Source organism: Heloderma suspectum, chromosome 5 (genome assembly GCF_057233095.1).
Source record: "Heloderma suspectum isolate Gila_16-S chromosome 5, 16-S_ref, whole genome shotgun sequence".
NCBI lineage: Eukaryota > Metazoa > Chordata > Lepidosauria > Squamata > Helodermatidae > Heloderma > Heloderma suspectum.
Window position 1 is genome coordinate 164,179,311 of NC_139462.1, and position 12,233 is coordinate 164,191,543.

Sequence of the window (12,233 nt, forward strand, 5' to 3'; positions counted from 1 at the left end):
TGGGGCCTGTATGCCAGCACTCCCCAACTTGGTCCCCGCAAACTGTGTTGGATGACAACTCCCATAATGGCCATTGGCCATGCTGGCTGGGAATTATGGGAGTTGCAGTCCAACACATCTGGAGAGCACCAGGTTGGGGAAGGCTGCTATATGCTACACTCACACCTGAGCAGGAGATGGTTGCTTGCATTGGCACAAAGGAGCATGTTTTTCCCATGTGCCATCTTTGGGAACCCGAAGCCTGTTCCCACTATAAGCCTACAACAGTCCATGGGTTCTACAGGGCTTATTAGCCATGGCAACAAGCCACCCTGACTAGATTTGCATGACACCACAAGCTGCACTGCAAATCCCCCTAGTACACGATTGTGCAAATCCCCCTGGCACGCAACCAGCACGGGTTGGGGGGGGGGGGCTAATAAGCTGCGGTGGCTTATTTCCCCTTCCATGATTGTGCAAACCTGGCCAGTGGGCTGGTCACAGAATATGCTAACCCACACTCGGTGGTTGAGTGTGGGTTGTTGTTGAACCGTGGGTTGTGTTAAACCATGGGTTAGCATGTTGTCTGAACCCAGGACATTTTTCACAGGCTGGCTTGTTAACCACACAGTGTGGCTTGTTAACCACCCTAAAGAACCCAACAACAACCCATGAGTTCTCAAAGTGGCTTGTTCGAGAAAAATAAGCCACACTGCACAGTTAACAAGCCACCTTGTGGAAAGTGTCCTGGTTTCAGAGAACACTCTAACCCATGGTTCAAGAAACAACCCACTGTTCAACAACTCACACTCAACCACTGAGTGTGGGTTAGCACATTATGCAAACCAAGCCATTGTCTTAGCACAGCAGCTCATATGATTGCGTCATCCTTCATCTCTCTTTAAAATCAGTTCCATCTCAGCAATGTTATTCTCTCCCTGTTATACGGGTACAAAAGTTTGGCAGGGGGTGGGTAGAGGTATCTCTCTTTATTTCCTCTAAGCCTCACTCTCAGTGTTCTCTCTAAAGAAGTGCCTTCTTCAAAGAAGTAACTTCCCATGCAAGACATGAAGAAGTATTTAAGAACATGCCATTTTAATCCAGGTTTCTGGCTCTCTTACTTCCAGATCCACAAGATGCATTCATTCTTAGACTACATCATGGGTGGCTGCCAAATACAGTTTACAGTAAGTGGTTTCTAAATGTAGATGGAAGCCTTTCAAAGTGCCATTTTGTAATTCCATTCCACATATGGGATAAACTGCACACCAGGTACCATTCTCCCCACCATTTTCCCCATCACCACCACCTCCCCAGTACATCATGCATTATAAGCTTTTACTGTACTTACATGGGAGACTGAGTAAGCTATTTTATTTGTGCTTATCTTCTTTCATTCGTATGGCATGTTTTAAATGCTAGAACATTTATGAAGCATGGGGCAGTATCCAATGCAGCCCAAGTGCCAGTGGGACCCACCTGCTGGGATTTAGTGCTACAGATAGGACCTGGAAAAGAGTGGAAATGGTTGTTTCCGGAATGGGGCAGATCAGCGAAGCTCACATAATGCAGCTCTGCCAGCCTGAGGCAGTTGGGACAATCCAGAAACCAGCGTTTCCGCTCATTTCAAGGCTTGTTTAATGAAGCACTAAATCCCTACTGTGCAAGCAGTGGATCCTGCTTTTGGATAGTACCCATGAGTTGGATAGTACCCATGATTTTGCTCAGCTACAACCTGGCAGCATGACACAATTAATTTTGCCTGTAAACAGCTGACATTTTCATAGACAGCCTACAAGTAGTAAATGCACTGAAGACATATCTCAGAACAAACCCTTGTAAAATCGTGTCGGTCTTTATGCATTTATCATTATTAATTACTGTACATCTGAAGGTTTATTCTTTTGCGCATTTGCTTTAGTAGTCTAGTTTTGCTGAAATGAGGACATTTGAAAAATTTTTGCTCAGTCTGCATTTTGAAGTGAACCAATCTGGTTTGCATCTCCTGAGCTAAAGCAGGGATCAGAACACATTTATTCTTCTGATTTTGCACGTCCCCACATTTTATAATACGGTTTTTGGCTTTAAGAACAGACTAATTTTATTTATTTATTTATTGCATTTATACCCCGCCTTTTTTCCTCTTGCAAGGAACCCAAGGCGGCTTACATTATCCTCCTCCTCTTCATTTTATCCTCACAACAATAACCCTGTGAGGTGGGTTGGGCTGAGAGTCTGTGACTGGCCCAAAGTCACCCAGTGAGCTTCCATGGCCAAGTAGGGACTAGAACCCGGATCTCCCAGCTCCTAGTCCAACACTCTTGCCACTATACCACACTGGTGTATTATTTTAATATACCAAATTATAAATTTTAATTTATTATTTATTATAATAAATAATAATTATTTTATTTAATTTATTTAATAATTTTATTTAATTTATTTAATAATTTTATTTAATTTATTTAATAATAATTTATTGAATAAATTATAAATTATTTTATAAGACTAAAATGCTTATAAAATGCATGCTTTATTATAATTGGTTTTTTATATTGTATTATATATGTATTGTGTTGTAAACCTCTTAGAGATTTTAGGATATTAAAGGAGCAATCCTATGGCCGCTAGTCAGCAGCTAGACAGCCATAGAATATCGTGTTATCTGGGAACCGAGCCCCCACTTCCGCGCTGCCTTTGAGGCAGCGTGGAACAGCCCCATCATCCACACTCACAAATGGCCGTGGCTGGGGGCATTCTGGGGGGTGGAGAGCGGAAATGCCTGTACCACACATCCAGTGTGTCGTACAGCAGCCTCCTTCCCCGCTCTGTCCTCCCGCAGCTGAAAAGCCACAATTGGCTGTCTAGCCGAAAATGCAGGGTAGGAGAAGTGCGGAGGGAACGATCCCCTCCGTGCTTCTCCTGCCCTGCTTTGGATAGGCGGTCTCCTCCGAGTTTGGAGGCGGCTGCCTATCTGGATAGGATTACGCCCTTCATGGTATAACAGTAGTATAAAATGTGTATCAAAACACATGTTCTTCCAGGAAAATTTTTATAAAAACTGTACACAGAGTACTACAGATTAATGTGGAAGGAGGACAGTATGAACGCAGAACTGACATGGCCCCAAAATAGACTGATCCGTACACCCCTAGCTGAAACCCAGCCTCTTAGATCAGTCTGTAAATATTATCTCTCACTGTTTCCGTTCCATCCTCAAGTGTAAGAAACCACAAGTCAGTCTTGCAAACCTACTAAACAACCATGAGTTCTCATTCATGTTTTGATAATGTTTTCCCCACGGTCTCACAGCAAAGGATGACCCCAGTCTAAGATGTTTAGCCATCATGCTATAAAAAAGCAAGGGGAAGTATGTGCCTTTCCAAGGCATAATCAAGGGAACTTACAGCCACGGAATACCACTTCCACCAGTCATATGATAGTTGTTGTTTAGGAGCTTCTTCAACGAATACCTCTGATCATTCCCTGCCAGAAACAACACTGATAGTAGTAGCTGGATATGATCATGCAAACCAAAGGGCAGACTGTCATAGGGAAACATACATAGTACCTGGTGGTTCAAATCCAGCAAATGTATGTTAGTCACAACTAAACCTGAAGTCCTGTGCACACTTACTTGCAAGTAAGCCCCTTTTAACTCAGTGGGATATTGCCAAGTAAGCAGGCTTAGGAACAGGTTACAAGTCCCATTGAAACCAATGCAACAAGTTGGTGACAACTAACGTTAGGCTGCAGTTCTATACGCACTTGGAAGCCAAACCCATTGAATGTGACTTACTTCTGAGTATACATGTATAGGTTTGCACTGTAAATCCCATTGCTTTAAAAGGAACTTCATCATAATTAACTTTGCAGGATTGGGCTATTCTTTTGCATAAGCATAATATTTATTTATTTTAAAAGCCTTGGGGCTTAAAAATTATTCACAGAAATCCAACAGTTAAAAAAAAACATTATGACAAGATTTGTGACAATATCCACAGAAGAAAATAGGCCCCATTACTTGGAGGGATCCTTATACCAGAATAAGGACCAGCTTTTGTACTGACAATATTTCTGCAGAGGCAGGTGCAGAGTTCTGAAGTTAACTTGTAAGACAGCCCACTCTCTTTTTTGTTTTCAAATTAATTACGTTTCCATTGAGTTCAAGCAGGGTGTAGACAATACAATGCAGCTGTGATCTGAAAGGCCATTTGATAGGGGAGGGAGCTAAGATGCTAAGCATGGGTTTGTGAACAAAAAGCTATGGTATGATGTACCTGCTAATTTGAAGAGCTAATGAGAGCTTTTGTAGCATCATGCTGAGCATGTTGAAGAGGCTCCATACATCCTTTGTAAGCATATCACTTTGGGCTGGGAAGAACACAGCGGTGAAAGAAAAGCAAATGTTCGGTCCTTTCCAACCCATTGTTGTAGAGCAAGGGTGCAGAACCTCAGGCCTGGGGGCCAAATCTGGCCCATGTGAGGTCAATGGAGGCTGGGGGCTCCAATGTCAGTGGGGCAGTGAATCTGCTCTGGGTTTCTGTGAGAACCAGTCAGAACTTTAAAGGAGCTATCCAAGGTGCTTCACATGTTGTATGTTGTATGCTTTGCACCTTGGATAGCTCCTTTAGAGTTCTGACTGGTTCTCACTGAAACCCATAGCAGATTCACCACCCCACTGACATTGGAGCCTCCACTGACCCCAGGCCCCCTTCCCTTGGCCCTGCTCCCTTTCTCTCAGCCACCTGTCCTTTGTGTTTTGTGCAGTTTGGTTTTGGGAGGGGCAATAGCTCAGTGGTAAGAGCACCTGCTTTGCATGCAGAAGATCCCAGGGTCAGTCCCCAGCATCTCCAAGTATGGCTGGAAAAACTCCTTCCTGAAATCCTGAAAAGCTGTTTTCAGTCGGTGTCGACAATACTGGGCTAGATGGGCCAATGTCCTGACTCAGCAGCTTCCAGTGTTCCCGTGTTCTGGTTTCATGCAGTTTTTTCCCCATTCTAAAAGGTTGCAATGCCTCTCCTAAGGCTTAGTTACTGGCAGTCAGAGCTTTGAGCTGAGATATGCTGCTATTTTTAGTACTTTTGCCCTGTCCCTTTTGCATTTTGCCCTGCCCACTCTGGAGTGTGTACCCTATGTACACCAGTAGTTGGGGAACATGCGTAGGAGGGTGCTGTTGCACTCATGCCCTGCTTGTGGGTTCTTGGTCAACAGCTGGTTGGCCAGTGCCACTGTGTGAACAGAATGCTGGACTAGATGGACCCTTGGTCTGATCCAGCATGGCTCTTCTTGTCATTAGCTAAGGAAAAACAATCTCATAGTTCACTCTGCTGTTAACTGCATGGAATTTGTGTGGCACATTTTCATACAGCTCTTCTGGGCAAAATGGAAATATGTGTGAGGGAAATGGAAGTCCCTAATTCCTTTTAAGAGGAAATTCAGTTACCTGGAAACCTAATGTGAGCATGGCTGAAGACTGGAAAATCTCTTGTAGGTCTGAATTCAAGATGCCAATGTTTGGCGTTATGAAATGTCACTTTAATAGCAGATGAGGGAAATTTCAGGTGTTGCTGCTTCATTTCTCCAAGACACAGGAAAAGCAACTTCCACCTCATACCTAACAGATAAATGAGGCTATTTAAAAACACAGGAATGCCTTTCAAATGCAATGCTAGCAGGCCTAAGTTAAAAAGTCAATGTGTATTCTATTAGAGAACATTTTTCATTGACTGGATTGTTCTTTGCAAACATACTTATAAAAAAGCAAGCTTGTTCATTAGTATAACATCCTAACAAGCTTGTTCATTAGCATAACATCCTAGCATAACATTAGCAGATCCCCCCATCCCCAATCTCTCATGATGGAAGTGAGCTATTCTCCATGATTTTGCCAACAAAACCCAAGCTGCTGTTAACATGTAGGTCACCATCACTATATGAACCTTTCTTACTTGCCTCTTTAAATATCCCAGCAGAAGAGTTAAAGGATCCAGTTGAGTTTCATATCCAATAATGTCTTTAGGACATTGCATAATATCTCCCTGATAATTCCTGACATACGTACCTGCATTTCCACCATATGTGAGCAAATGTGCTTCTAGCATTCCCCATCTTCAACAAGAATTGGAAAGTTTTATATATGTTTTAGCCAATTTTACTGGGATCACATTTTATGTATTTGTTTGAAATGGCATTCAAGGTAGCTTACAATCACTAATAAAATGTGATAAAAACAATGCTAAGCAAATACATTAAAACACAATTAAAATCACATAAAAACTCAATAAGGATATTAACTGCATATTTGAGGTGGGGGAGAGAAAAGGTGTTAAAATGAAGACGCGATCCTATGCATGTTTAGACAAAAAAAAGTCCTACAACTCCCAGCATTCCCTAGCTAGCCATGCTGGCTGGGGCATGCTTGGAGTTGTAGGACTTTTTTCTGTCTACATATGCATAGCATTGTTCCTTAAATTGATCATTTTGTTAATGAGATCAGTAGCACACCTTGAAATAGGTCAGCTGTAAGCTCTTGGTCTATCTGCAGCAGCTTTTTCCTAGGATTAAGTTTTCTGAGAATCTGCATTAGGGTTTCTTCAGGGATCACATTAATTGTTTCTTTCTCTTTGTTTCTGATCCTCATACCAATTTCTAAAAACTGAACCAAGTAGCAATACAGCAACCTTCATAAAAAGTCTCATTACATAAAAATAAGAACTTTGACATTTGTAGAGTTAGCGGCTTTCAACCATCTGGTTCTGTATGGAAAATCTCTAGTTTTAAAAACTGTTTCAGCTGAGAGCAGAGTGGACATTTCAGGGGGTGTGGGGAACAGTGCCATCCTCAAAGACATTTTGCGTTATTTTCTAAACCGTCACACAAGATCTTTATTTATTTATTGTATTTTTAGTCTGCTTTCCTGCCCACCAAGCAGCTCACAACCATAAATTATGAAACCATAAGTAACACCATAAAAATAACAATATATGTAAAACACATACAACCTAGGATAAACAGCCAGCAGTAAAAGGTACAAGAAAAATACAGTCATTGGCAGGAATTTCTTTATACAAATAAAAATTATTTATTTATTTATTTATAGAGCTTGGCTATTGGGCAGTATAGAAATGTAATAGATAAATGTTTGTTTGTTTGTTTGTTTGTACCCTACCCTTCTACCCAAAATGGCACTCAAGGCAGCTAAATTGAATCCAAAGTAAAATTACCATATCAGTCCCACCAAACTAGAAGAATGAGAACAGCTTTACAAGATTTGCAAAGGCATCATAAAGAACTGACCTGACAATTCTCTATAGGAAGGAAATTCCAAAGAAAAGATGCAGCCATGGAAAAGACTTTGATCCTTGGGCTGTCAGCCTTACTGAAGAAAGCAAAGGTTTCTGAAGCAAGGCCTTTCCTGAAGATTGTATATTGTGTAGCAGGAGGATCATATGGAAGAACACATTCCCTTAAAATACCCACCACCACCTCTGCGGGGTGGGGAAGCTTTTTCAGCCTGTGGGCAGAATTCCAACGTATGAAAGGTTTCAGACGCTGCATTCCAGAAGTTGTTGTTGTTGTTCAGTTGTGTCCGACTCTTCGTGACCCCATGGACCATAGCACGCCAGGCCTTCCTGTCCTGCGCTCTCTCCCGGAGCGTGCTCAAGTTCATATTCATTGCATCCGTGATGCTATCTAGCCATCTCATCCTCTGCCGTCCCCTTCTCCTTTTGCCTTCAGTCTTTCCCAGCATCAGGGTCTTTTCCAGAGAGTTTTCTCTTCGCATTTGGTGGCCAAAATATTTGAGCTTCAGCTTCAGTATCTGTCCTTCCAATGAGCACTCAGGGTTGATTTCCTTTAGGATGGACTGATTCCAGCAGTAGGTGGGGCCAAAGGCAAAGTGAATGAGGCCAAGGCACAGTGGCAGTACCTATGTGTCAACACCATGCAACCACAAGTCAAAGACTGAAGCACTCCAGCAGATTTGAAGAGAACAGGAAAAGGGTCAGCAAGCAGGAAAAAGCCAGAATGCTTTAGAAGGGCAGAGATCGTGTTGCGGCAGCATCACAGGCAAAAACTGAGAAAACAGACGGGGGCAGAGAGGGTATCAAAAACGAACAAACCCCCAAGCAAGGTTGTGTGGCATGGGCAAGGGGGTTATATCAAGCTGTAAGAGCCCTGCAGATGAGGTTCAGAGGCCTAGCAGCTGGATTAATCCTGTGGGCCAGAGATTTCCAATCCCTGATACAGGGTTTAAAGACAAATCCAGGATCTTAAAATAGGCTTAGCAACTAATTGGTAAGCAATGGAGGTGCCCCTTCTATGCTCGATTAATACTCTCCCTGTAGTACTCTGATCCTCCTTGATTCTGGCCAGCAACCAGACAGGTGCATTCTGGACTGTCTGAACTTCTGGAGATCTGATAGTGTCATGTGATGTTTCAACAATAACAAGATGTCAGAACTGCCAAGGGCATATAGGAGCAGAGACAGCAGAAGCTATTGTGGATTTGTTAGATGTATTTCTTGAAGAGATAGCCAACTATCCACAAGTTGCATATTTATTTATTTGCTGCCTTTCCGGACCAAGTCCACCCATGATGGCACGTTTGCCACCTTTATCGCTACCAGTGGTGTAGTGGAGCCAGGGTTCACAGGGACACAGCACTAGCACTTCTTTATTCGCAGGGATGCTGCCATCATCTGTCACCCCCTTCAGACTTCTCCTTCCCTCTGAGCTTAGCTGCAATCCTCACAGTAGCTGGGGGTGAAATGAATTTTCCCAGCAGCAATATATTATTCCCTGTTGTAATGTAAAGTATTCTGGGGTGGCTTGGTCTTGATTGGGCAAGGAAGACCCCTGAGTTTTACTAATGACCTGCTCCTAGCAGATGACAATTCCTAGAATTGGTTTGTTGATATGGATCAATGCAGCTGCCTGCAATTTTGGACTCTCCTTGGGGGTGTGGCTGTCGGGACTGTCATGATGACCGCCTGTAATTCCAAAAGTATCACTACACCACTGATAGCTACATCCCTTTGGTGGCTTGCAGTCATCTTGTTGTCAGTGAAAATCACTGGCAGCTCTCTTACTTCCCTCTACACCAACCTGGTGCCCTCCAGATGTGTTGGACTCCAGCTGCCATGATCCCCAGCCAGCATGGCCACTGAAGATTATGGGAGTTGTAGTCCAATGCCTCTGGAAGGCACATCAGTTTGAGGAAGGCTGTTTTATACTTTCCAACTGATAACTTTTGTTATCAGCCGGAAACTTGTTCGCTCTTAGTTCACAAGTGCATGACTTTACTCTTCACAGTGTTGAGTTCCATTCCATTTTTATGATTTCAGTTCATGCAGTCATCACTTTGTCTTGCATTTTTGTCCTGGTCCATTGGGGAAACTCGATGGTGATGCAATCCATTTTTCTCTGAACTAGAAAATGCTAAGAAATTTCCAAAAACAGATACCATGAGTTCTAAAAGGTTAGGTAAAACTTTCCTTTTTACTGCCAGATGCCTCTCATTTCTCAAAAATGAGGGCATGATGTACGAAAATCTGTTCAAAGCTCAAATTTGAGTTTTGCTTCCTGGCTCACCTTTGAGCTCTCTCCCATCTGTAAAAGAAGTGTGGAATTGTTAAATGGCTTATAAAATCATTTGGATATGGAAAGTGCAGTACCAATTATTAGTTTTACAGTAATCATAATAAAGTTTAAGCAGTACAAATGAAATGAATGTAGGCATCTGACACCGCCTGGAGTTTAAATTTATATATACAGTGTGGAACATTTTAATTTTGCAGTGATTTTGTTAAACAGATGTGTGAACCTGAAAGCACCTGAGTGTGGGGGATTAAATTAAGCTCTGATTGCTTAGAACTTATAATTAGACAAATGAACATTGTAATGTAATTGGAAGAGATGCTGTGTTATATTTGTTTTACTGCTATAAGTTTGGCTGAAACAAATAAAACACAGGATATAATTTTATTCAAGTATATTGAGATTTGAGGAGAAAATCCACAATGGATTCAAAGGAATTCAGATTTCTATGAATCTGACCACTGGATTCCACAGCAGACCAGCTTTTCCAAGTCACATGGATTCCGTGGACTTGTGGAGTATTTTTCAACTTCGGGTGGGGTGGGGATTTGCGCAAATACGCATCAGCACAATTGCACACTTGTGCAAGTGCATACAGGAACAAAATTTTCATTAAAAAAAATCAGATTTTGTCAGTGAGTGGACAATGGAATTAAAAATGCCTGACAATCCTTGGAACACAGACATAATGGATTTAACAAAATCCGTACATCCCTAATTTGGGAGCGCTTGCAGTTTGCTTTGAAAATTAGCTGAAAATATCAAGTAGCATTTCAGGCTGTGCTTGAATTCCAGGGGGTTCAAGGTGCTCCTCCCTGATATTTTGTGATGGAGCTCATTAGCTTCTGTTGTAGAAGGCTATGGTATGTTGGGGGTCATGATTTGCCCTGTATGGTTCCCCCCGCCGGTTCTTGCCATCATCTCTCTTAGTGGGATATGTGCCAGACTGCATTACTTTGTTTAATCAGGTTGCCTATCCAGATCCATCCATATTCAGTACTTGGCCCCCTCACCTTTTGTGATGACCCCCTTTCCTACTGCTTTTAGAAGGCTGTGTGGGGACGTCACAATGGAAGGAATCAGGGGTGAGACTTGCGGATTTCATTAAAGGATCGCCTACCCTTTCCCCCATAATTCTAGTTTTAGGAACCCGGAAACAAATACAGCAGGGGTGGTCAGAAAGTAGATTGGGAACTACTGGTAGATCTCTGGGTAATTTTCAATAGATCAGCAATTATTTCCAACTAGCGTGACATGTCTCCTATTTTACAGAGGCCAGTCCTGTGTTTGAAGGTGTCCTGTATTTGAAGGGTTGCCTAGTCCAAAGCCTCTTTAAAAATAAAGAACCAAAAGAAGAGTTAATTTGGTCTCAGTCTTCCCCACTAGAATCAGATGTATTGTAAGTCTATATAAGCTCCCCAAATTTGCATATAAATCAGCATATGCAAATGTTATGCAAATCTGCATCCTCTCTTTTGGCAATGCCTGAGTGGCCACTGTATTTCCAGCTTCCAATGGTTTAACAATAGCAAAAATAAATGGCCTTTTCCCCTCCTAGATTAGGCCGCTGAAACCAAGAAAGCTTGGGGGTGGGGTGGGAAATCGGATTTGTGTGTGCAAAGACTTGTGTGAAGGCTCCAGTTTTGATAATGGAAATAAATTCCTGGGCTGAGCATGTGCTCAGAGACACCTCCTCCCACAATTCAGTATCTGCCTTCCTGAGACAGTGAGACACTGTTTTGCACATGGCTCCTGTTGGTGGACCTCAGGATTCTAGTGGAAAACAAAGTCAATCCTGCCCGCCTTTAATTTTGAAGTAGAACTTAGTTGAGCCTGAGGTTGTGCCCTCAACTCGGCTGTGGATGCACTGGACGGCTGGAAAGGGTTTTAGAAGAGGAAAGACCACAAAGCCCATCAAGTGTTACCGCCCCCCTGACTCACTCACACACGCATGCACACATGCACACACATCAGTCACTCTCCTTTCTCCCTTGATTTGTCTATCGAAGGGCTGTTCAGACTATACCATTCCACAGGCAAACAAACCAAGCCATATGCTAGTTCTCCACTGTTCAGATAAAATAGTGACTAAAATTAGGGTGGCCATGTGTCCTACTTCACAGAGGAAAGTCCTCTATTTGAAGGTGTTCTCTATTTGAAGGGCTGTCCAGACTAAGCCTGGTTTAAAGATAAGGAAGCCTAAGGAAGGAGAGCAGGGGCCTTGAAGCTGCCCATCAACAGCCCCTGGGCAGCAGACTGAGTGAGTCACACAGGTCACCTGGTCACAGTCTTCATTAATATGGTTACTATTTCCATTATAGTAATTATTTCTAAATTTGCAGCTCTCTATATAAATTAGCATATGCAGATTTTATACCAATGTGTGTCCTCTGTTGTCCTCTTTTTTGGTGATGCATTTCCTCTGTTTTTGTGATGCATTTCTTTTTTGGTGATGCTTCAGTGGCTCCCCTAGGCATATCTCAGAGAATTCTAGTGAGGATGAATGAACCGCAATGTCCATTCATGCTGAATGAAGGCAGCATGGTTATGAAGGTCTTGCTCTTTGGCCTACAGAGACCCAAAATTGTGTTTTGAGCTGCCACCACTCTTACATTTTTATTATTTTGTTATTACCTTTAGGTTTTATTGTGAGT

General features: G+C 42.5%; 1 protein-coding gene across 12 annotated transcripts in view; it reads left to right on the forward strand.

Moving 5' to 3' along the window:
• The window catches only part of CPNE4 (copine 4), a 272,750-nt gene that overhangs the window by 233,120 nt on the left and 27,397 nt on the right, over positions 1–12,233 (forward strand). For all 12 annotated transcript variants that reach the window (XM_084858175.1, XM_084858176.1, XM_084858171.1 and 9 more), the window contains one exon: positions 1,107–1,166. In XM_084858175.1, the coding sequence (XP_084714301.1) occupies positions 1,107–1,166 (60 nt within the window). The remainder of the gene's footprint in view (positions 1–1,106; positions 1,167–12,233) is intronic.